Raw genomic sequence first — 27,638 nt, 5'->3', positions numbered from 1 at the left:
GGGCACCCAAACAACATCTTTCTTACAATACTCCACCACATATTGATAAGGGATGCTTAGAGATTCTGTCTCCTGACATAACGGCATACACCTTATGCAGGTTTACCTTAATACCTTTACCAAGGGATTTTTAGGTTTCCATTGGCTTCCAATGGGATATACCATAATAAAGATTTCTAAGGCATGTTTACTGGAAAACTGTAATGGAAACGGAACAACATCCAGAGTTGTTCTTTATTTTTCTCAAATAAAAATACAATTAAAAAAATATACAAAAGAGAATTAACCAATGAGGGTACTAAATCCATAACTCTGTTCATCAATATTTGTACCAGTACTTGTACTTTCAACGGGATACACGTCTAGTGTCTTTTTTTTCTATAGGATGCCAAAAATATTCTATACTTAAGATAAAGCTTTTGCACCATGAAGAAACAAGGCAAAAATTCCAAATACAAATATACCTGTGTAGAAAAAATTAAGACCACTTAACATTGATTTCTGAACTTGGAGTGGTCTCAAAATTTTTCCCAGAGCTGTATACTTAGCAGATACGATTAATCTTCTTTGGGATGCACAAAGCAGAGAGAAATAAAAGCATATTCTATTGAACAAAATGTATTCCAAAATTAATTGTGGAGGAGGCCTAATGCTACGATTCATTATTACAAAAAACTGAAAAGATTCATATTCATTATTTAAGAAATACGCCTACTTCAAATCCTCTGTTAAGCATTTTGGCAGACGTTTCTGTGAAGCCTGCAATTTTAATTTGAGCAAGATTAATTTATTTATTCCAGGTTATCTCTTCTGTTTGAATCCCAATGAGTCTACTGTTGAGCAGTAACACCTGCTGACAGGAGGAATTTGCATGTGATTTGAATGCAGAGTCTGCATCAGTGCGACTTCAATAATGACTGCTATTAATGGATTAAAACTGAGAACGCATCTAAAGAATTACATGGAGAACAACTATTACAAAGGACATACTTGTTAAGAACTCCGTGCATACATTGTACAATGTATGATACGAAATGTATTATGTATTGTGAAATTAGATAACTTGTGGCTCTAAACCTACCTAGCTAATCAATAATAGTGATATCTTTAACACAATGAAGCACAAAATATTCTTGTATATATTGTACTAATAAAGCAGAAACATGAATTTCCAAACATAACCCCAACTGAAAGTCTCAATCCTTATAGTTATCCAAATTCTAACCCCAACCCAAACCTAAATGTCTTCCCAATCATATCCCCAACTCCTAAATGCAGGTTGTAATTGCTCAATGGATCACCTGCATGCAGTGTTTGTAAGCAGCCAGTAGTGCAAATGCTCTCAGCTGCTTGCAACCAGGGATTCAGTCACATACAGATCAGGTATGGATTCAATTTAAGGTCCAAAACACCTAAAGTGATTTCACCATTTGAGATTGGATGTTTTTAACATATTAATAAATTAATTTAACATGTTTAATGCAATAGTTACATAATATCATATACCTGGCAATGTGCCCCTAAAACAGTAACAGATGCCAATTATTGTATAGTTTTATTTATTTCTCTAAATGTAGTAGGATATCAAAAGTAGAACATTTCCTATACTAAATCATAATGAATTAGATTAAATGGCCTCAATCAACAACACAAAACTTCACATTCATTGTAATCATAAAATAAACTAATAGAGAACTAACGCACAACTAAACATATCTGTAAAAAGTTTTTTTTTTTTTTAAATTCCATTTAGTGTTGGGTGCCATTACTTTGAAAATCCTTCAAAACCAATTCACAACTGCTTGCTAGAGGAGCCCTGGTAACATCAAAACTGTTTATTATTTTGATGGAATCCTTTGTGTTCAGCCATCACATTTTTAAAATATACATAAATGGAAATCCACTTGCATTTATTTTGTGTACATTTCAAGCATCTGGCACTTAAACATAATTTATGTGCCAGATGCTTGACATATATATACAAACAAATCTCTTCACACATTGCAACTTAATGAGGTAGCCCGAAAAAGCACAGAATTAATTATATTACATGTTAATAATAATAATTTAGGAATTTAACCATAGGCTGACAACACTGACTTAAATTCCTCTATGAATGCCTACACATGGAAGAGGCGATAGTGAGGAACAAAAAGGTCTTATATTGAAACTTATATGAATCCCCATCACCTTGGCTGAGGTTTTCTTTATCTGTCAGGACAGCTATTGCTGCATTAGCTAGTTTGATTTGCAGAAACACCATTCATCATTATCAGTTTCCTAGGCAACTTCACTGGGGTAATTTTGTTTTTACATTTGCTGTAGATATAGAGTATTTAGGGTGCATTAAAATAGTGCACATTATGCCGAGTGCCTTTTTTTTTCTTCTAAATTTAACTATACTAAATTTCTAGAGGTTTATTTTAACGTTTGATTAAAATTAAAAAGAGTCCAGAATTAAAAACAAACAAAACAAAAAACAACAATAATGTTCACAAACAAACACAAAAATAATGCATGTGTAGGCATTCATAGAGGAATTTAAGTCAGTGTTGTCAGCCTATGGTTAAATTCCTACATTATTATTATTAACATGTAATATAATTAATTCTGTGCTTTTTCGGGCTACCTCATTAAGTCAGGAAATCAGCTAAAACATGCATTTTTAACATGCATATCAGAACAATATAATGAATGCAGCCAATCTATATATTCATGTACAGCCATATCAATATGACAACAACTGCAGTGAAACTATAGTATATTTGGAAATGTTCAGACCTGATGATGGTCAGTTTGTTCATGCCTTGGATACATGTTCCATCCATCATTCAGGTCAAAGCCTGAAATAAGCTGAGATTGTTGTGTGTTAATTAGGGGATATTCTTCTGAAGATTAATGACTAAAATGAGAATTACTAATTGTTTTTGCAAAAACACATCACATTTTTAAACATGGGGCTTGTGTAAAATATATATGTTTATCAGAGCTTCTTCTATATGTTCTCTATTAAAACTGTTATCCTCTGTCACTTTCCCACTGCTTAGCCCCCGGGGCAACAACAAGAATGGATTCAGTAATCCACACCTGCTCAAGTGTGTCAGCAGACAACGAATTCTGACCTTAATTACATGCCTAATGTTTGAAAGGATAACAGATGCATCATTAGCAAGTTTAAGACATTTGAAAGTGACAATGCCTTAACCTTATACACCTCCCACACTTCATTTAAAGACTTTGAGAACAAATATGTGTATGGATGTTTGCAGAGAAAGGCTTTCAGTACAGGTATAATACATGGCACTAATTTAACACAGAGCCCTCGAGCCAAACGCAGGCCAATATTTTTGTTTTTGTTATTTTTTTTTTCTGAATTGGACTCTCTAAAATTGAAAATCATAATAAACAGATGGTAAATTGTAACCGCAAAATGCAAAACTTTGCTATGGAATCTATTTTTATGCTAAAAGATTGTATCTTATTTAACTGGAATTCATTTTGTTTCGCCACTTTTATTTACATGTTAATATAAAACCTGCCAATCGCCACAACATTGTCACAAAAGGTGCTTTGAAAGAAAATCTACTTCTACATGTTTCTATAGTTGTTAAGTTAACAACCATGCATTTTATATTTCCAATTTTTTTGTCGCTGTGTTCCTCCGATTAGATGATATGTTTTTACTGCTGTGTGTGTGGACCAACATAATAAAGCACTTGCATTTTATGAATGTATTATTATATTTTAAATTGAGATTCTGGAAGAAACACAAAGGACATGTACAAGTTTACTGTACACAGCACTGCCCCCTTCCAAAAGCACAATGCATGATACACAAAGTGTTTAAAAATTAAACTTCAATTTCTTACAATGTTCTTACAAGGTGAATCAAGGTTCCAATAAACTAAAATGAACAGGAAAAAAACATTATTGCGCAGCACCTTTATATTAACTTGTGTGTGCCATGACTAATGCGTATCAAATGTCAGTCTTATCTTATTTCAACTATAAAGTGTCAGACATTGTGACTTGGCGTTGACCTCTCTGTTAATAAAGACCAATATCTTGAATCAGGAGGGAAATGGACTTTACTCTGAGGAAGCTGTCAGGATTTGAACTATTAATAAAAAATATAGTTACTTAAACAGCACTATGAACAGAAAGGAAAGTATTATGCAATATATTTCCAAAACCTTCTCCTTTGCTCTTTAAACCTTATATTCAAGAGCTTTCAAACTCGGCACAAAAGGAAGCAGATGCTTTGGAGCCCAACCAAAGCACTTTCACTAGCACTGTTATTCACTTTGTCCCTCTTGGAGAAAGCTCTTTATACTGTCAGATCCTTCCCATTAACTTTTGATGGTATCTCTGACTCTTCTCCCTCACCCCAAAATGGCATGGTTGACAGGCAGAAATGAACTATAATTCTGGAAGGACACAGACATCTGGGTATTTCTGTGACAGAGATACATCTGCTTCCTGTTTCTTAAGAAACCAATACATATTAGAATGTGCAGAAAAGCAAATTAAATTGTATATAGAAAATTTAATTATGTGGTTATTATAATAAAAGTTATGTCATTAATTCTTTCATTTCAAGTTTCTAATAACCTGAGACTCCTAAACGGTATTTTTTTAGCTGGATTTGAAAAACAAAACAAAAAACTATTCACTTTATTCAAAACCTTAAGAAGGATGAATATGAATACTATTAAGAGTAGACTTTAGCCTGTAATCTGTCATGCCAATTTACAACAAATGGTATCCTCTTACATACTGTATAATAGCAAACAGACACTGACCTAAGTTCATTTTACTTTTGGACTCCGAGAAACATGTATTTTCTCAATGAATAATGCAAAGCTCAAAATTCACCCACATAGTGTGGCAGCATTGCCAAACACCAGAAAATGTGTACACTTACAGAAGGCACAAAAAACTAGTAAAATACTTATATTTCTTATGTGCATGAAGAAAATGTACAGATTATTATACAACTTCACATATGAAATTGATGATTAATCTAAAGAAAAGTCCCAAAATCTCTTTTTTAAAAGAACAGTAGGAGTTTGAACCTAATAAAAACACTGAATTTAGTAGACATTTTGTGATTTGTTGGACTGTGAAGAAGCAAAAATATAATTTCCCTATGGCTGTTAAAAAAGTATTTCCACTCAGAGCTGGGTGTGAATGTACATTCTGTGTGAAACATGAAGGAAGAGTGTAACTGATGTGTGGGAAATGAGATGCCTGTTTACAGAATTTTGTCCTTCAGTTTTATCAGCGTTAATCAAGAGCAGCTAGCCAGCAAATAATACTGTCTACAAGAGACCAGTGAAATACCCTGCAATCTGTGATATTACAACATACAGTAGATATTACATCAAAAAATTAGACGGTAATAAAATAACAATTGCATAGACCTTTTTTGTTGTTTCTGTCACTTCTTTTACATATTAAGATTCCCTTTAAATTCCACATTCCTACTCAGATTAGTGAGTGTACTATATATTTATGAAACAACTGAAAAATAGCATTGCATTACATTTGTTAAGCAGACTGTACTATATGAGGAAAGCAGGCAGTTCAGTTTATACATGCCAACTGTAACACAGCTGCTCTGTCTGTGGATGGCAGCTCTTGCAGACAAGAATGAAATCAAAGAGGACTATAAGCATCTCTTGAGGATTGTTCAGTGAAGACACTGATAAAAACATTTTCCCCAACAAAATGGAAGAATATATGGCTATTCTGAAATCAAATTGCAAATGTCACTATGAGCATACGTATTTACATCCACCACCAGGTATTTTACACTCCAATTGTAGTGTTTTATCAGTTAAGTTATGAGTTAAACACCATGATCAAAAAACGCCCAACATGTCACATTTTACATATACAAAATATTTTATAGCAAGATCTGCTCATTTTAAAATTATTTTATTTGGTTTAAATTTTGTAATCTGTTAAATGATAATTTACAGGATTGGATTTTGAAATTGGATGGGATGGGTGGCAGAGGCACACAGATTAAACATTGTCAGGACTTCATACCAGCATCATGAAGCTGCCTGCAAACCATGTGTATAGAAATTCTTAAATTGTCTATAGATGTGCAGAAGCATCTGTTGAAATCTGATCCAACAGCATTTGTGAAAGGTCATCAACATGATTCCCTGTGAATATGAGAATATGTGAATATTGTACCAAAAGGACTGTGTCCCTCAACCTCTCTCAGCACTGATCTGGTCAGCGCCACTGAAAAACACAACATAATACACAGCCGGCTATTCAACAGAGCCAAGTCCTGCTGTTTAACACATATTATATATACAGAGTGGGGTACAGACCAGACACATGCACCACCACAACACAATGCATAATGAACTAACTATATACAGGGCAGCCTCGTAAGGCAACGTACCTGGAGGCCGCATGACAGACCCTGGACACATCAACAGGCTGTCAGCAAATCCAGGGGCAGCTTGCGTGGGTGCTCGACTGGAAGGCATAGTCCAGTGGAAGGGAAGACACAGTTCAATTTCTCCATCAGGATGCGCTTAACAGGGGCAGACTGGGAGAGGAAATCAGGAGCCAGAGCCTGTGGGCTACTGGGCCTCAACTGCAGCCAACACCGGGTTCCCAATGGAAGGGACCAGTCCCATCACATCCAACCTGTAGAACCGGGCAAATGTAAGTGGTGGCACCAGGTGCTAAACGTCTGCCAGTGGTAGGAATACTCTCGCCAACTGAATTGTGGCTACTACCTCATCTGACAGACCCCAGGCAATCAATTGCTCCTGCTCAGGGGCCAGGCCCAGAGCTGGAGGAGGCCCGGATTGGGGTGCCAAAGTTTGCCCTGCACCTGGGAAAACAAATCCGCTCTCACTGGGAGCTGCCAAGGCTCTCCATGGAGAAGGGCGATCAGGTCTGCAAATGGGGCTATCAGCAGAACTGTCCCTCATTCTGTCTGGGTGAGACCAGCTCCTCCTCCATGAGCTCTGCCTCAAGCGGACCCAGAGACAGGCGGTCCTCCTCCCAGGTGGCATGTCTACTGCTCTGCTCCGGAGATGGAGCAGACAGACTCCCCTCAGACTCCAGCAGTGCGGTGTGAGCTGGCGGTGGAGCGTCATGGTGTGGGGGGGCGGGACCTGTTGCGCTGCCTGTGCTGCCTGCACGGCCAGCAGAGCACAGATTTGGTCCATCCTGCTGTTCAGAATAGGGGGAGAGAGCCCATGGGCATCGCTCCGCCACTTTTCCCTGTTGTTCATGTGCATGCGCGGGGGCGCGCGCCGCTACAGCACGTCAGACACGGGGGGCATGGTTGTCATGGGGGGAGCAGCCGCCATGAAAGGTGTGGGAGTGACAGCCGGCGCAGCAGCGGATGCAGGCAGAGATGCAAGCACGGGAGGCATGGCTGTCTCCAGCACTACAAACCTGGAGGAGGAGACGGAGGGGCTCGGGGAGAGGCCGGAGTGGGAGATCGCCGGTGCGACGGCGATTGCGGGTGGCACCTGGTGGGATGCCGGGCCTCTGGGTGCGCTGTAGTGGACCCGGAAGTCATGGCCAAATCACGCCCGCTCTCGGTGCCCAGACAGATGGGACATAGGACCTCCTCACTTCAGGCTGGCAAGGTGCGTTGGCCACAAGCAGTGCAATGGCCGGGGTGAGAGGAGCTCACGTCCTTCACAAGCGTGTCAGTGTCTGCACCAGGGGGCACACAACAACTGAAACGCTGCCGCAACAAGTGGAGCGCCTAGTGCGTCTACACCCAGCAACGTTTATGGACACGGGGGCACTGCAACACCAACCAGATGCAACCTTGTTGTTGCCAGACAGAACACTTTGCTGGAAACAAGCGCCGCTTAGGCCCGTAGGCTTAACTACACCGTGTGTGCTGGGGTTTCCGGGGACACCAGGTGACGCGGAGTCCGGGGTCCAAGGGGGCCGAGGGTAGTAGACGACCAGCTGTAGCGGGATCTAAAACCAAGGCCTGCACACACGGACGAGGAGGCTTAGAGCTCGTTCTCAGCGAACTGAAAGAGCAAGGTCTGCTACAGCCGCAGGCGCGGGCTGTAGTGCAGGCGAAAGCCGACGGAGGAGCACCTCACTTGGACGAGATCTCTTACTGCCACTGCTAACGCTCCTGCTGTGGAGGAAAAAGCCTAGTGGACAGAAAACCAACACAGCAAACAGTCGGATAATATACGGCACTATATTAACATGAATATTATTTTTAAAATGTTGTTATTATGTTGTTGTTTTTATTACTCTATTTGTATCTGAAACTGAAACCAAAAGCGAAACCAGAGCCCCGGTACACAAACGGAAAAGTCGGATTAGCTATCAAAAATAACTAATACAGTACAAATAGAGACACACCCACAATAAATGGTGGTGAACAGCACAGCCGTGAAGCCAACCAACCGATTAATAATTGTTAATAATAACAAAGCGTCTAATGCACAGACAAGACACAGAGCTCACGTTCTCGGGTCCAGGCGAAATGGCAAAAGAGGACAAACCTGCGCTGACATCACGTTTTATAGAACAGGAAGTGGGAAGGGACCTGTTCTGAGTGACATGCTCAGGGGCCAATGGCAGCTTTGATAGAGTGACGTTATCGATCGGGTTCCTACGGAAGTGCGCAGAAACCCCTCCCCCTTGGGCAGTGCTTCCGACTTGAAAGATAAACTGGACCAGCTGCTTGATATGCAATTATAAGGAGTTCACTGTATTAAGTCATGGCACTGTATAACAGTTGGAAGCAGTCATTTTTCCAGCAGGATTTTCACAATCTTTTCAAATGCTTTTAAATGTATTTCTGCTCCAAGCAATTGATCTTGTATGGCACTTTCCACCATTAATGCCGTGTGTCCACCAAAGTGTTTTCCGCAGCTGAAAATGCCAGGTGCTCATCTGAAAGCGCCCAGCTACGAGGCTTCAGAGTGCTGTGGAGGGGCAGCACTGTTTCAGTGCAATGATACAGAATATCCGCGGAAGTAATGTGTTGAAGTACCTAATGTCGCAGATAGTTGGTGTTGCTAACAAATAGTGAATGTACAATGTCGGCACAAGGTAGAGGGAAGGCTGAAGCGCGTAGAGAGAGAGGACAGACAGTCGGTGTGGTGTTTGTCCCACCCCTCCTCCACTGTGATTGGACGATCGCTGCGTTTTACCCAAAGTTGAAATTTTTTAAACTCTCAACGACCAGAAAAAAACGCCCAGCGCTCAGTGCTCAGCGCTCAGCATGAAAAAGATGCTCAGTGCCACGTCACGCTGCCGGCGTTTTAAAAACGCGACGCTCCCATTGCAAACAATTGAAAAAATACGCTGACCTCAGGAAAAAATGCTTTGGTGGACACACGGCCAAATACATGCTCTAATTCACATTCTTTCTTGGGAAAAATTACTATTTCATCGATAGCAGACACCATTATTTAGTTAAAATTTCAAAATGAAGTGGCATTGGCTGTGGCTACGTAAGGGGATATAATAATACGTCTACCTAGACCAGTTTGGGACTCAGCGGGTGCGAGGCAAGAAACTGTACCTCCTGAACCTAGTTTGGGCACAGGCGGAAGTGCACCTGAGCAACAGTGGAAACCCCTAGACTCAAACAGACAGGCCGAGGTGCACCCAGATGTGTGGCCAGTGGAAACAGGGTTTCAGTCTCATTGGCACTGGATTACTGACTATACCAATATAGTAAAGGGCCATGGGTGTGTATAATTACATTTTTTTATAACATTTGGAAGTCTTTAACTAAGAGTGCATGGTAATAATACTAACTTTCTATAGTCTTTATAAAGGAATACAAAAGAGATGCTCAGATCACACAACATTACTGTTCCTCTGGTGCTTTAATGTGCTCAGTAACATATGAAGAAAAATTATGTAAACCAAATTATGCATTTACTTTACAAATCCAATTGGTTACATAAGGTCTTCCATGGTGGCATATCCGTTTTTAACAGCCTTTACCTTTCACAGCAGCTTATCTCCATGCTAATGTTACCTATTCTCCGAGAAACAACCTGCCCAACTGCAACTTTATATTCATGTTGAATAAAACTGAATGGCAAACTGATTCAGCACTTTGAAATTGTCACAATGAGCATCTGGAGTTCCAAGGTTCAGTCCCAGTTGTCATGACAATTGACTGAAAAGAGACCTTGATAGGGTCATAACAAGAAGTCTGTCAGCCAGAGCCTGCTGCTAGGAATGAGAAATAAGGCAGCTTGTTTTGCTGTATAACAGGGTGTTTAACAGGAAATGCTTTTTAGTACAGAGAAAAGAGAAAAAACGATTTATATGTAAGGACACATTTACAGGTAACGCAGAAAGCATGAGGCAATGTTCCGTTCTGTCTTGCAATGATCAACACAACAACATCAGTCTATGTACAACTGGCTTTCACTAACTTGCTAGCGATTCACAGAATCAACACATCAGTTAATAATTTTAATTGTAATAATAATATTTAGAAAAACATGGCATTTCAGTTAATAATAATTAATTTTGTGTTGGTTTTTTGTGTGTTTGTTTTTTTATTTACAGTTCTTAACAGGGTTAATTAGATACACAGAGAACACATACTGTGTCACAGAGTGGGCAAAGTAAATGCTGGGTTCTGGACACATTCTGGCAGAAGATTAATTAAGTAAGAGAAACAATCTGTCTTTCACTATTACTGTATTGACACTGCATCTCAAGACAATTCCCTGGAGAAGTGGACAATTCAACCTGGGTTTACAAATCAACATGGGAATAAAAAAAAAAACATTTTTTTATATATTAAAAAATCAAAAAATCAAAAAATAAATAAATTATATATTTCAGATACTGAATACCGCCATAATATTGATTGCTTTAGATGGAAACATCAATCCCTCCCATATATACAAATACTACCAATCATCAATTGTGCAAAAATTATATTGAGTAACAGAATTATGTATATTGTATGGTAACCATTTTAAGTTCTTAGTATATCTGGATGAAAAAGCAGTTCAATATTTTTGTATTAATTATAGATGTATCTAAATTACAATGGCCATACGAGTCCAAAGACAATCGTTGTTTGATCATAACCTGCTTGAAAAGTACAGCTCACTGGTTACAAAATGAGTTCCAGATTCCCTGTTAGCACAAATCCTCCTGACCAGATATATGAAAAACCAATCAAACTGCATGGCTCACCAAGCCCTTTACTAATTGACTGTAATTAAAACGGTTGCTAGGAAATAAATTACTTCAGAACAGATGTTGGTATTTTCAGCGATCATTGGGGAATCTTCTGTTTGTAGGGTGCATTACATTTGGAACAATCCAGTAAAAAAGCAAAGGTCTCAGTAGGTTCAAAGAGACACTCTTTTTAATGGTATCAATGCAGTAGAGCAGTAATAATGCAGAGTAGAAATAAACTGGCATTTCGCCAACACAAAATGAAGTTTGGCTGTAACTAAAACTCCAGAGAGGGAGAAGAGTAAGGTTGATTGTAAATGTAAAATTAATGTCACTCTGCTTGCCAAAATCAACTATTTGTTTTCCGCAAAATTTTCTTAAGAGACAAAGAAAAGAAAAAACTTCCCTCTACAACATCTGTATTCTTTAAATTCAATGTACAGTACTTTGCAAAAGTATTCAGACCCTTCCTATTTTGTGTTTGAAATTACAAAAAGATGCATACACATTTTTTATAAACTTGAATGCTCAGACTTAAGACTTCTATGGGTAAAATAAGTTACAGTAAATATCAGCAAGAACTAGAGAGAAAACTGAGACAGTTTGATTGCATTAGTATTCAGACCATTCAACTCAATATTTGGTAGAAGCACCTTTGGCAGCAATTACAGCAGCAAGTATTTTGGGTAACTCTTTGCTAGCTTTGCACACAGGCTTGGTGCAATTTTTGCCCATTCTTCTTGGCAACACAATGAAAGACGACAGTTTCTGCACCATCTTGAATCTGAGACACTTAAACTGCCACCTCAAGGTGTTGCACATTCGGCCAGGCGTCTGGTTCACCATGGACGATTTGAAGGACACGTATTTCCATGCCATATTCTCCGCATATATTTATTTTTCCTATTAATATATTCAAACAAAGCAATTCTTTATAGCATAGCCTCACTATGCCCTTCACAGCACTTTACACTATTTATAATAGGTCTTTTCCTCTGATCACCTGTTTTTGGCAGTCTGACTGTCTCTCTTTGTCTCTGGTATGCGTATAATAGGTGAACATGATCTTAACAAGGGGCTAAAACACTTCTTTAAAAACTATATCTACTAAGGTCAATTAAATTCTGAACTGAACCCTGTGAGCAGTGCCCTTTATCAGCGGACAATCCTTGCTATTGACTAATGCAACTATGTGTTGCTTTCATAAACCAGTTCTGGTATTGGTTTCCTTTACTGGAATCTTGACGTTAAGAAATAACAGTTCATAAAATCATGTGCCCCTCCAGTTGTACAATAATGTAGCATTTCACCTTTTCAGTTAATTCTGATTTGATTCCATCTCTCTGTGATACTATTTCTCTCAGTTCCTGCCTTAGCAGTTTTCTGTAACAATGGGAAGAAAGACTGTGAAAAAAAACACAATTACAAAATTGCTTTGAGTGAATGGTGTGTGTATACAAATTCTCACCCCTACTTTATTGTTTTATTGCCTATCATTAGGAATAAATGCAATGTATTAGGGCTGTTAAATGCACTGTGCACTCTCTATCCTTTTAGAGGACACACTTGCAGGGTTTTACAAGGTGACATTTTCTCTCTGCATTACATTTTTAAAAACACCATTATCATGAGCTTTCAACATTGCTAGTCATATAATGGCATAATGTATGCAACACACACTAGACCTCTATTAAATATGCATGGGCAAACAGAGCATTGTGTTTGCAGGATTTTTGGATCAAAAGTGTATAATATAGAAGAACTGGAGAAAACTTCTAGAGAAACATAATGAATTCCTAGTATACAAACATCTCAAACGATCTTCCCATATATCTGATAAAGGTCTCTCCAAATGAAGGTATGAAAAGTCATAAACATTATTTATGCCCTGACGGACTATAAGTGTAATGATTTGACCCCGGTCGATGAAATCCCAGGAGATATATATATTCAAATCCTGATTTGTCTATATATTAAGCCTTTTTTATATGTATAGATTGTCCTGTCTCAATGAGCTTCATGACCTAACAAACACAAGACACATATTTCACTCATGTCATAAGCATTTAAAAACAGTTTGTTTGTTTTTTGATGACTGATTAATTCAAACATATTTTTGTGCTTCCTTGTTAAGATAGTAGCCAGTTCTACAAAACAAGTCTACTGTGCTGCCACTTCTAACTATATGCAATTAATATTCCAATAAGCATTTGCTGTCAGGTATTATTTAAATTTTATACTGCTACTTATGTTTTCACAGTAACGCCTCCTAGCAGATATGACGGCAGACAGAATGCAAGCTTTTGGTTTTCTTGCATAGGTTTGTTACTGTCTATGTCTGTGTGTGTGTGTATGTGGGTGAGTGTATTTATGTGCGCCTGGCATTAGGATGTCAAGTTTTGAGAACTGAATATGCCAACCACAGATTATACTTAGTATATTGAATTATCTCTAGTATTAAAATACTTAATCTCTGTTAACCTTGCAGGGAACAATTTACCTGATACTGCCATTATATGTGACTTTCTGCAAGGTAAGACAAAGGAAAATCAAGTGCATAGACAAACATCAAATTAAATATTATTTAAGTGCAGCGACCAGCATATTGTGTTGATTTAATGAAGAAGAATTTATATTAAGTGGTGATCCTTTAACTCTTCTCCCTCACCAGATCTTTGACCATTCAGAGGCTGGTCAGTTCTAGCAGGACATATAATGCAGCAAAGATGTGCTGTGTTGTCTCAAAATCCACAGTTTAGGGGGAATATGGACATCTTGATAGAAAGCCATCATTCAGGAGAGCGGACTTCAGCCAGATTGGTGCCAACCTGACAGTTTCTTACACAATCCGAATCTATGATGTTGCTCTGGAAGGTGTCACTCGCCTCAAAGACGACATGAGGTCCTAAATCCCCAGACAACGACGATGTATCAAGCTCCATTCAAGATGCAATGCAAGGCTGTGTTTCATGCTGCTTGAACCTCAGAACGAACTTTGAACCAAGCCAGCACCCAAGCCTTGGAGACCGAAAAAAAAAAATCTTCCTGAGCCACAGTCTTGCCTGTATTTGATGGTTCACCGAACAAAGTTTGAAGAGGACAAGTTTAATTACTAGTATATATTGAATGAATACATTCATTCGTAGATTAATTGATACTGTTATAAGGTGTAAATAGTGTGCAATGCCTTACGAAAGTTGAAATTGCATATATGTTGAACACACTCTGTTTTATCCATGAGTGAGTTTCCAATGCTACAAGAGGAATCTCCTTTGATGCTACTATTGAACACAGGATTACATTAATACTTTAAGAATATCCAGCAGTCAGGACACCTACTGTTAAGACAAAGACAGCATTAGTACTCTCTCTAGGGTGCTTGGACTGACCTGCAGGTGCTTTGAACTCTTTATCATTAAGAAATGTACTTCACATATTTAGCAAATACAACATAATTAATTACCACAGATTTGGAAAGCCTAAAATACACTCACCTAAAGGATTATTAGGAACACCATACTAATACTGTGTTTGACCCACTTTCGCCTTCAGAACTGCCTTAATTCTACGTGGCATTGATTCAACAAGGTGCTGAAAGCATTCTTTAGAAATGTTGGCCCATATTGATAGGATAGCATCTTGCAGTTGATGGAGATTTGTGGGATGCACATCCAGGGCACGAAGCTCCCGTTCCACCACATCCCAAAGATGCTCTATTGGGTTGAGATCTGGTGACTGTGGGGGCCAGTTTAGTACAGTGAACTCATTGTCATGTTCAAGAAACCAATTTGAAATGATTCGACCTTTGTGACATGGTGCATTATCCTGCTGGAAGTAGCCATCAGAGGATGGGTACATGGTGGTCATAAAGGGATGGACATGGTCAGAAACAATGCTCAGGTAGGCCGTGGCATTTAAACGATGCCCAATTGGCACTAAGGGGCCTAAAGTGTGCCAAGAAAACACCCCCCACACCATTACACCACCACCACCAGCCTGCACAGTGGTAACAAGGCATGATGGATCCATGTTCTCATTCTGTTTACGCCAAATTCTGACTCTACCATCTGAATGTCTCAACAGAAATCGAGACTCATCAGACCAGGCAACATTTTTCCAGTCTTCAACTGTCCAATTTTGGTAAGCTTGTGCAAATTGTAGCCTCTTTTTCCTATTTGTAGTGGAGATGAGTGGTACCCGGTGGGGTCTTCTGCTGTTGTAGCCCATCCGCCTCAAGGTTGTACGTTTTGTGGCTTCACAAATGCTTTGCTGCATACCTCGGTTGTAACGAGTGGTTATTTCAGTCAAAGTTGCTCTTCTATCAGCTTGAATCAGTTGGCCCATTCTCCTCTGACCTCTAGCATCAACAAGGCATTTTCGCCCACAGCACTGCCGCATACTGGATGTTTTTCCCTTTTCACACCATTCTTTGTAAACCCTAGAAATGGTTGTGCGTGAAAATCCCAGTAACTGAGCAGATTGTGAAATACTCAGACCGGCCCGTCTGGCACCAACAACCATGCCACGCTCAAAATTGCTTAAATCACCTTTCTTTCCCATTCAGACATTCAGTTTGGAGTTCAGGAGATTGTCTTGACCAGGACCACACCCCTAAATGCATTGAAGCAACTGCCATGTGATTGGTTGGTTAGATAATTGCATTAATGAGAAACTGAACAGGTGTTCCTAATAATCCTTTAGGTGAGTGTATATTAAAGAAGAGCAAAATCTGAATGCTGTGCAGTGCTTCCCTACTCTCAACCCAGCATAACTCATGAAAGAGTTTTTGCACATACCAGTGTTTCTTCAAGAAGCTTGTGGAATTCTTTGTGACCATGTTTCTCTGCGAGCATCAGGGGATCTTCTCCATGCTTGTTTGTCATCCTGATTGCCTGGTGTGCTCCAGGACACTGCAAGAGCAGGCTAGCAACATTCTTCAGCCCATTTTTAGCAGCAAAGTGGAGGAGTGTTGGAAGATCTTCTGAATGTTTGGCTGTTGATTAAATGAAGCACTGAATATAAGAACATATGAATCTAGCTGTGTTCAAAGTTTAATAAATACAGTGCAAACCTGCTAAATAAAAAAAAAACTACTGCATGTACCCTTGAGCAGGTATGTCTATTGCATTTATGTAGCATCTTCTCAATTAATAGCACTTGCAAACAATCACAGTCTCTTCAATAAAAGAGTTCACATTAAATGTTCCTTAATACATTGTAGTTACATAGTAATAATGTAGTAACTATATGCAATTATCATGAATGAATGCATTGCTACAATGCAATGAACAAATACATATTGTTATTATAAGTACACAATTATAACGATAGGTTGCGAATGCAACCCCGGTTATCTGAAAAAGGAATCACTGCCCAAGGAAGATGGGTTTCTGTGCACTTCTGTAAGAACCTGATCGAAACATCACTCTATCAAAGCTGCCATTGGCCCCTATGCTCGTCACTCAGAACAGGTCCCTTCCTGTTCTGTAAAACGTGACATTAGCGCAGGTTCGTCCTCTTTTGCCGGGAGCTAGGACTCCCGTGAGACCTTGCAACCCTTGGCAGTGCTTCTTTTTTCAGATAACTGTGGTTGCATTCATAACCTATCGTTATCTTTCAATTCAGAACCACTGCCCAAGGGGGAGGGCTTACTGTATAACAAAACCATCACAAGGGAGGAGGCAGCAAGCTGATGAGGGAGCCTGCCCCAAGACAACTCCAGACAGTAACCCCAGGGGCCCCGTAGGGCAATCAAGCAACTTGTGTGGCCTCCATGCATTATAATGGCAGTGGACCCCTGATCCATTAGGAGCGGGGCCACAGACCCTATGAAAAAACACAACATAATACACAGCTGGCTAGTCAACAGTTGCCGAGCTGAACAACAATATACAATATACACTCACCTAAAGGATTATTAGGAACACCATACTAATACTGTGTTTGACCCCCTTTCACCTTCAGAACTGCCTTAATTCTACGTGGCATTGATTCAACAAGGTGCTGAAAGCATTCTTTAGAAATGTTGGCTCATATTGATAGGATAGCCTCTTGCAGTTGATGGAGATTTGTGGGATGCACATCCAGGGCACGAAGCTCCCGTTCCACCACATCCCAAAGATGCTCTATTGGGTTGAGATCTGGTGACTGTGGGGGCCAGTTTAGTACAGTGAACTCATTGTCATGTTCAACAAACCAATTTGAAATGATTCGACCTTTGTGACATGGTGCATTATCCTGCTGGAAGTAGCCATCAGAGGATGGGTACATGGTGGTCATAAAGTGATGGACATGGTCAGAAACAATGCTCAGGTAGGCCGTGGCATTTAAACGATGCCCAATTGGCACTAAGGGGCCTAAAGTGTGCCAAGAAAACATCCCCCACACCATTACACCACCACCACCAGCCTGCACAGTGGTAACAAGGCATGATGGATCCATGTTCTCATTCTGTTTACGCCAAATTCTGACTCTACCATCTGAATGTCTCAACAGAAATCGAGACTCATCAGACCAGGCAACATTTTTCCAGTCTTCAACTGTCCAATTTTGGTGAGCTTGTGCAAATTGTAGCCTCTTTTTCCTATTTGTAGTGGAGATGAGTGGTACCCGGTGGGGTCTTCTGCTGTTGTAGCCCATCCGCCTCAAGGTTGTACGTTTTGTGGCTTCACAAATGCTTTGCTGCATACCTCGGTTGTAACGAGTGGTTATTCCAGTCAAAGTTGCTCTTCTATCAGCTTGAATCAGTCGGCCCATTCTCCTCTGACCTCTAGCATCAACTAGGCATTTTCGCCCACAGGACTGCCGCATACTGGATGTTTTTCCCTTTTCACACCATTCTTTGTAAACCCTAGAAATGGTTGTGCGTGAAAATCCCAGTAACTGAGCAGATTGTGAAATACTCAGACCGGCCCGTCTGGAACCAACAACCATGCCACATTCAAAATTGCTTAAATCACCTTTCTTTCCCATTCAGACATTCAGTTTGGAGTTCAGGAGATTGTCTTGACCAGGACCACACCCCTAAATGCATTGAAGCAACTGCCATGTGATTGGTTGGTTAGATAATTGCATTAATGAGAAATTGAACAGGTGTTCCTAATAATCCTTTAGGTGAGTGTATACATATCGCGTGACAGCAATATGTCACAGGAGCAGTTGTTGCCTGCTGATTAGACCAGCTAACGCAGGGCAACATTAACTCTACTGTGCTGACAAATTAACTATGTGCACAGCGGAAAATGAGAGCCCGCTCAAGTGCTTACCGCTGAGGACAGCAGCAGTGGACTCTTGCTCTATGGCACATAGCCAGAGCGGGCCACAGACCTGCTGACCAAGGTCAATTAAAATACATTAAAAATGTTAATTTAAATTAAAAATTATAGAAATACATAATTTAGATTCCACAAGGAAGAAATAAATACACATACATGTGACCGCAAATTATGCTCTATTTTCCAATGGTTTATTCTTATTTGTTTAATTAAATTAAGCCACTGAATCTACCAGCTGTGGTATTTGGTGTCGATCAAGCTGTGGCCACATTATGGACTCACCCGGATGCAGTTGTTTCAACAATTGCAATGGAAAACCAACCACAGCAACAGGAACATCCCTGTTCTCGAGTGGATAATGATCAATAGGATCCTATAATAGTTTGATGGTGTTCAATAAGCCGGTTTTGGAATGGACATTGGAACAGTCATCTTGTGACATTATACTGTACACTTGTCAGTATACTGTATACTTATATTGTATAATGGCAGCACTGTGGAGTAGTGGTTAGGGCTCTGGACTCAAAACTGGAAGCTTGTGGGTTCAAATCCTGGGTGGGGCAGTGCTGTTGTACCCATGAGCAAGATACTTCACTTAAATTGCTCCAGTAAAATGCCCAGCTGTATAAATGAGTACAAATGTAAGTTGCCCTGGATAAGAGTGTCTGCTGAATGACAAATAATATAATGTACATTCAAGCAGAGGAATGCACATTAAAACAAAGATCTGCATTTCATCATCTGATTGTGTGTAATGTATGAGCCAGAGAACACATTAATCTAGAAATCTTTTTTTCTAAAGATAGTGATTTCCCAGTGGGTGGCTTGTGTTTCAATCGGAATTGTAATGATCCATGATGGATCACCACCCTAACTATGCCCAGCTGCTGGTAACTCTGACGATAACCCAGCATCATAGATATCTGATCATTCAGATGAAACATCTCCTTAGTATAATTTTTAACACATAAGGATTTATAGTTGTAGGCATAGCACAGCTGCTATTGGGTTGCTTTTTAAACAATGACCATTTTTTCATTACAGTATTGTCAATTGTCTTACCCACACATTCCAACAGTAGCTAAGCAAATAGTATTTAAGGTACTACTGCTGCTGAGGGACTTTGAGCACGTCTGGGCAGTGACTTGTTTCAGAGTTTAGATGGGAGAGCTACACAAAAGCAGTGTTTTAATATCAAGACGTTTCCCTGGTAACAGAAAACCTTGTCAGACTGCAGTTCAAGAGGTGCCTTTAAACACAGAAATGAAGAAACTAAAGTTTAGATGCTTTTATTAATGTGTTTGTTTAGGTCTGTTTTGAAAATATTAAGGACATGTATGTGGTTATTTTATCTTTAAATCCTTTACTCCTTTCTACAGGTCCCACAGCATCCATAGCCACATGTTTAAGCCTCTATTGCAGGTAAGGGTACTCTTAGTTCCCAAATTGCGTATCTAAACACAGCAGAATTTAGAGGTAGACATATTCCATTCTTTTTGGAGCACAAGTTTGTTAAATAGCTTCCACTGCACAAGTCTACATTATCAATATTTCCTTTATTACATGTATATAACCACAACCGATTCTGTTGCTCTGATTATTCATCCAGACAGTCTCACATCCCAAACTAAATGCATAGCCAAAGGTGCAAGATACTCATTAACGATGAGACCAGAAACAGCAGAGATGCCAGTTGATAACATGGAGACCCCTGAGATAACATAAGGGTAATAATAAAATCCTCAGATAAATGATCTTGCGAACAGGAGATAATGGCGGGTGATATCAATACAGATCCAGCTGTCTGAAGATTTGACATGGACAGAAAGTTGGGACATTGAAACAATTGAAATTCGGAAAAGGCAAAAAACAGGTCTGCAGAATATTAGTTTAAGGATATCCAATTAAAATGTGCTATTTCAAATGTTTTTTCTTCTTATGCATGCTCTGAAACTGTACAACTTATTTGGGGGTATAGAGATTTTGCTTCACCTACACCCACATAATGACCTGAAGGGCATTCTTTAGAAATCTCAGCTTGAATCCCAGCCAGTCTCCATTTTAAGGAACAATTAAAAAAAAAGCCAATGCGGAATCTAATATGTAGGGGTACTGTATTTGCATTCACTCAATATGGTGCTTTTCCTCCTGGGAGGTTGAGTGACATGTTTTTCTATCCACATCCCACAGGAAAAGCCATGGATATTTCCTGTCAGAGTTCTGTCCTCTAAGTCGGCCTGTCAGGTTACTCTCCAACACTTTTAAGTAAAGGAAAAGCAGACTGTGCGCTGCCCTTTCTACTGCTTTTGATTCCATTCAAGCTGCATTAAGGATTCCCAATGGACACAGTGTGGGTGGCAATTTGCAAGTCACTTCTTTGGATATATGAACAAGGGAAATTTAAATGGATTGGCTTCCAATTTCCCATAACATTTCATAATGTTTTTGAATGTCTGCTTTGAATGTTACCAGTATATCACTAGAACAACTTTATATATATAAGGTAAGAGGACTCACTATCAGTGACTGCCTGAGAGGGAAGAGAGTAAGTATTAAAAGAACTACTGACACGCGACATAGGTAATATTAATTGCAAATCATCCTATCATCATCTCTCTGGTTTCCTCCGTTACCATCCCATCGCCTCGTCAATGTTATTTTGTTATTAATCCTGTGGGACAACCATCAGCACTGCAAAACTAAAGATATATTTCAGACAAAATTAAGATAATGTTTTTTAACCATACTTAAGGATAACAGGGTAGTAAGTATTGCTGTGTCACATAAGGTGTCATGAACCCTACTAATTGGCTGGCTTGGACACTGAAATTACATCTGTTTTTATGCATTTCCTGTGCATCTAATGGAATAACTTCAGAAATGGGATTTTTAGATTAGCTCTCTATGTTGGATCTGGGAGATCTGAATCTGGAAAGTGCTGGAAGAAACAGTTTGTAACAGCTTCATTCTTTTAATTATAGAATTTTTAAAACAAATTAACCTCTCTTTTTCATTATTATTATTATCATTTACTTCTTGGCAGACACGTTTATCCAGGGTGACTTACAAAACATAAGCGCAATATAAAGTGAACAAAGTAAATATCTTAATTTTGCATAACATAGTTTAAAGTGTTCCATACTCTTCTCTTCCCATCATTCTGGTACAAGTTGATCTTTGTCTCATCTGTCCATAGGATGTTGTTCCAGAACTGTACAGGGTGCTTTAGATGTTTTTTGTCAATCTCTAATCTGGTCTTCCGGTTTACATCTTGTGCAAAACCCTGTGTATTTACTCTGGTGAAGTCTTCTCTTGATTGTTGAATTTGACACAGATATGCCTACCTCCTGGAGGGTGTTCTTGATCTGGCCAACTGTTGTGAAGGGGTTTTTCTTTACCAGGGAAAAAATTCTTCTGTCATTCACCACAGTTGTTTTGCGTGGTCTTCTGGGCCTTTTTGTTTTCCTGAGCTCACCAGTGCTTTTTAAGAATGTACCAAATAGTTGATTTGGCCACACCTAATGTTTTTGCTATCTCTCTGATTGGTTTGTTTTGATTTCTAAGGCAAAACATACAAAAATCCATCACTGACTTGAAGCAGTTTTATTGAATGCATCATTCAGCTGAAGCTAAAGTTCAAATTAAAATCCTCTGAATATCCGGGACTTAAAGGTATTGCATAATTTTTGAAGCACTAAAAAGAATATACAGAACTTTCAAATTCCTCTAAATATTTATAGTTGGAGAGAGACAATCGATCTGTTTAGAAATTTCAATGTAGGGAACAAACAATAAAAACATTTATAGAGTACTGTCTCCAACTCAAAAGAGCACTAGTGTACATAAACTATGGAGTTGTATTTTTCATTTTTATTTTATATTTCTGTCCCATGGTGTTCTGTATTTCCCTCCTACAATATGGAGTTTTAATAGTAATTTCTAAAACATTGTTTATTAGATGTGTGTTAATAACTACACATTAGTTTACAGTTTGTAGATTATAACATGACCCAGAGAAGAGATAGATAATATATATGTTGTCTTTGAATGGCTTTTAATGAATTGATAATTATGCTACTTATTTTAAATATATTTAAGATTATAAAGTAGGTATTCCTTAACAGAGGCTGCTTGACATGAACAAACTACAAGATTAAAATGATAATAATAATAATAATAATAATAATAATAATAATAATAATAATAATAATAATAATAATAATAATAATAATAATATGGAACTGTTTATTTATACAATCAATCTCCCCTGCGGATTAATCTCCTCCTCACAGTTTTTTCCTGCAGCAGTGGATACGGTAATACTTCATGTTGTCTATTGTAACTATAAGTACTATCAAGGAGTAAGACCATGAAACACTAAACTGAGTTGATTTGATAATAATTGCCTGCCTTGGGGAATGGAAATCTGGTGATTACATAGTTTTTCCGCTATCCAGGATGTAATGACACGACACATCCGGACGAACTGGGATTCAGTCAGGACAACTCATGCAAAAACGTGAAATTTATTGGCAAAGTGCTACAGTTATTTTACATAGATATTTGGCTTTGGCCTCACATTCAAAGGGCCCCTGATCACCGGTAATTTGGTAACATTTGCATGCATGGGTGCAGTGCAGCTGTCACTCTCCTCTTGACATGAGAGCCAGGACGCTGGTGGAGGCAAATTCAAACGCACAGCAGAGGATGCTGTCTCTGGTGAGTTTAGATATGCTAGCCGTGCCATTCATTTGAGTGTTCTTTTTCTGTGGTAGCCAATGTATTAATTCTGTGTGGTTGAGTTTCCTGCCTGAACCATTGCTTTCCTAAGTAAGCATACATGCTGAAGCTTGACATCCGACATTATTTGGTAAAATATTAACTTTACATTTTTAAATTGCTTGTATGATAGACCTGATCTGGAAGAGTGATATGTATCTTACTTATATACTATAACAACATATAAAGATGCATAAAACGTGATTTTAGAAATGGTGGGACTATCCCTTTAAGAGAGTTCAGGCTATGGAAAGAATCTAATCTTCCATTTTACTCGCTGTTGTTTAATTTGTTCATGAAGCACAAACAGATGTCAAGATGATAGACATCTCAAATACATGGGGTGTAGAAAAAAGATCCTCGTGAAAAATGTCTATTAAATCTTCCTCAGTATAGTTAATAATCAGGTCTGCATTTAGCCTTGGGTTTAATAACCCAAGGGATGATCTATCATTGAAAGACCTCGAAGTTACAGGTGTGAATTGGGAAATGGTGGATCTTGTTGAAGGAGGAAACACCGGGGGGCTGAAGAAAGAGCTCAAAACAAGGTTTACAGCTAAGACTTAATTGCCACACATTTGAATACTGAAAACCAGTAAAGCTCTACACATTTGAGCCCTTAAGCCCCTTCTTCTGTTTATTATACTGTTTTATGAAAATAAATTTTGCATGTGCTTTACAACTGCCTGTCTAAAATTCCTAATGGAATCTATAATATTTTTTTGTCATGGCAACAGCTATTAGTAACAAAGAGTGGCATATTTAGTTAAGCATTTGTTTTATTATAACTCATCTTCAAACAATCAGATACTTACAGCCTTTGTTGCTTTCATCGAGCTGAAGGACCCCAAAGCCCCCCGTGGGCATGGCTTCTCTCAATGATGAAGTGAGTAACTGGTCCAACTGTTCTGTTGAAGAGATCTGGAATGCCTGAAATGTTACATGAAAATGAGACACGGGTATAGAATAGCCTAAATTCCCTTCACTACAAAATATATGTGGTATATTGGCAAAGCTAAATGGCACAAAGACTGACTACTGTTGATTTTGATTAGAAATTTACTCATTCAATTAGTTGCTTCATAATATATGTTTTGGAGGCAACTAAAGTTAAAATCAGTATTTTGCTTCTATAGAACTGAATGGATTAAACTATTATGTATCTTGCTTTGGGCTTCACTCAGTCAGTAAGGTCTCTGAACAAGTACTCACTTGGCACATGAATTTCATGGGGTCTGCTTCTTTCTTCAGAAGGAGTGCTATTTCCTCCATACTAGTGTAGTACTGTATTTGTGTTTTGGCTCCAATACTTCCTCTGCAGTAAACAATGACATCAACAGTCCCTGGAGGAAAATCTTAGAAAAAGGGAACATGTTTGTAAACACCTTAAAAAATCTATTCCTAGAGATGAAAATAAGATCACTGAAAGGCATCACGTTGTGTTCAAATTCACAAGTGTTTAGCAGTCGTGATCACACTTCCTCCACAGCTCCACATTGTTTGTGTGTTAGGTCATTTGGTAGTTTCAATATAAGAAGTTCAGGCGGTAGTCAGGGATTAAATGCTGCTTGAACTTGCTTCCATTGGCATGTCTATCACAATATCGATCTATCTATATGTATATTTACATATAGATAGATAGATAGATTTAGCAGTTGCTTGCAAAAGCTTGGGACAGGACGGTTCAATATAGGTATATACACTCACCTAAAGGATTATTAGGAACACCATACTAATACTGTGTTTGACCCCCTTTTGCCTTCAGAACTGCCTTAATTCTACGTGGCATTGATTCAACAAGGTGCTGAAAGCATTCTTTAGAAATGTTGGCCCATATTGATAGGATAGCATCTTGCAGTTGATGGAGATTTGTGGGATGCACATCCAGGGCACGAAGATCCCGTTCCACCACATCCCAAAGATGCTCTATTGGGTTGAGATCTGGTGACTGTGGGGGCCAGTTTAGTACAGTGAACTCATTGTCATGTTCAACAAACCAATTTGAAATGATTCGACCTTTGTGACATGGTGCATTATCCTGCTGGAAGTAGCCATCAGAGGATGGGTACATGGTGGTCATAAAGGGATGGACATGGTCAGAAACAATGCTCAGGTAGGCCGTGGCATTTAAACGATGCCCAATAGGCACTAAGGGGCCTAAAGTGTGCCAAGAAAACATCCCCCACACCATTACACCACCACCACCAGCCTGCACAGTGGTAACAAGGCATGATGGATCCATGTTCTCATTCTGTTTACGCCAAATTCTGACTCTACCATCTGAATGTCTCAACAGAAATCGAGACTCATCAGACCAGGCAACATTTTTCCAGTCTTCAACTGTCCAATTTTGGTGAGTTTGTGCAAATTGTAGCCTCTTTTTCCTATTTGTAGTGGAGATGAGTGGTACCCGGTGGGGTCTTCTGCTGTTGTAGTCAAGGTTGTACGTGTTGTGGCTTCACAAATGCTTTGCTGCATACCTCGGTTGTAATGAGTGGTTATATCAGTCAAAGTTGCTCTTCTATCAGCTTGAATCAGTCGGCCCATTCTCCTCTGACCTCTAGCATCAACAAGGCATTTTCGCCCACAGGACTGCCGCATACTGGATGTTTTTCCCTTTTCACACCATTCTTTGTAAACCCTAGAAATGGTTGTGCATGAAAATCCCAGTAACTGAGCAGATTGTGAAATACTCAGACCAGCCCGTCTGGCACCAACAACCATGCCACGCTCAAAATTGCTTAAATCACCTTTCTTTCCCATTCAGACATTGAGTTTGGAGTTCAGGAGATTGTCTTGACCAGGACCACACCCCTAAATGCATTGAAGCAACTGCCATGTGATTGGTTGGTTAGATAATTGCATTAATGAGAAATTGAACAGGTGTTCCTAATAATCCTTTAGGTGAGTGTATATTGTGATGCTGGGCTACACGGTAAGGGCACCACCCCAAACTGCCCTGCACATGCCTGGACCCTGGGGGAGTACATTTTAGGACATCCTCACGCATCAGTCATCCTTGAGTAGAGTATCAAACATCACCCACTCAAGTCTCCGGTATCAGGGTCATTACTCACCCCTCCCTCAGTCAATTGTCAATGCTCCTCCTCACATCTCCTCCTCATGTATCACTCATCATCCCCTGATTTAATTAAGCTATACCTAATATTAATTAATGGGCCTTAGTGATGTGGCTTCATAAGACAACGGGCCTGAGAACACATCAGCAAGTCCAGTAGCAGCTTACATGGGTACTTGAATGGAAGGCATAGTCCGGTGGAAGGGAAAGATGTGGTTCAAATAGCTCCATCGGGATGCACTTAACAGGGGCAGACTGGGAGAGGAAATCAGAAGCCAGAGCCCGACTGCAGCCAACACCAGGTTTCCACAAATGTCTGCCAAGGGGACGCCTCGAAGAAGGGCTCATGATGTGGAAAGACCTCAAGTCGAGTGGGCCACCAGGTGTTCCGGCACTGGGGTCCTGGTGGACTCGTAGGCCATGGTAATAGTGTCCACAATCCACAGTTGGTCCGAGCGCCTAATGTCCTTAGTGCATTCCAAATAGCACCTGAGGTCCCGCACAGGGCAGAGCAGGTAAAGCCACACTCTTGCTCCGAAGCGAATGGAGGAGGATGAATAGACATCAACTCAATAGGCCTGTTAACATGGAATGGAGACAGCACAGGGTTAGGCTGTAGCGTGACCCTGGAACCATCTCCCGCAAAACGGATACCCGATGTGTGTACGGACAGGGCATGTAACTCACTAACGCATTTTGCAGAGGTGATTGCCAGCAGTGTTACGTGACACCAGCTTCAGCTGAGTTCAGTGGCTCAAATGGGGCTTGGAAAAGTGCATCCAGCACTACATCAAGGCGCCATGTGGGCAGTGAAGGGGTGCAAGGAGGCCGCAGCTGTCGAGATCCAGGGGGCTTGCCATCAATCCGACATGCGAGATGGCCGCCAGATATACTTTGAGCGTGGGCAGGGACTTGCCCTGGTCCAACAGCTCCTGTATAAATTGCAATATGACCCCAATGGGGCAATTAATTGGGTCTTGACTGCTGTCTTGGCAGCAGGTGCTAAACATCTGCCAGCGGTAGGAATACTGCGACCTTGTAGAGGGAGCTCTCGCCGACTGAATAGTGACCACTACCGAATATGACATGCCCCAGGCAAATCAAATGCTCCTGGTCAGGGACCAGGTCCAGAGGAGCCTGGATTGGGGTGCCAAACCGTGCCCTGCACCTGGGACAACAAGTCTGCTTTCACTGGGAGTTGCCAAGGTTCTCTGCTGAGGGCGATCAGGTCTGCAAACCAAAATCTGCCAGGCCACCTAGGGGCTATCAGCAGAACTATCTGATCCACTTCCGCTACACCGAGCTGGCTCCACAGTTGT

At 39.9% G+C, this 27,638-nt stretch overlaps 1 protein-coding gene across 1 annotated transcript in view; it reads right to left on the bottom strand.

Moving 5' to 3' along the window:
* Positions 1–27,638, bottom strand: part of LOC136766339 (B-cell scaffold protein with ankyrin repeats) — an 85,812-nt gene that overhangs the window by 38,861 nt on the left and 19,313 nt on the right. Inside the window, exons 6-8 of the mRNA XM_066719751.1 lie at positions 24,453–24,595; positions 24,056–24,170; positions 15,984–16,180 (exon numbers count right to left, since the gene is read on the bottom strand). Coding sequence (XP_066575848.1) covers positions 15,984–16,180; positions 24,056–24,170; positions 24,453–24,595 — 455 coding nt within the window. The remainder of the gene's footprint in view (positions 1–15,983; positions 16,181–24,055; positions 24,171–24,452; positions 24,596–27,638) is intronic.

This window comes from Amia ocellicauda, chromosome 13 (assembly GCF_036373705.1).
Source record: "Amia ocellicauda isolate fAmiCal2 chromosome 13, fAmiCal2.hap1, whole genome shotgun sequence".
In the NCBI taxonomy this organism is placed as follows: domain Eukaryota; kingdom Metazoa; phylum Chordata; class Actinopteri; order Amiiformes; family Amiidae; genus Amia; species Amia ocellicauda.
The sequence above is the reverse complement of the archived record's forward strand: the minus strand, read 5'-3'. Positions and strand labels throughout refer to the sequence as shown.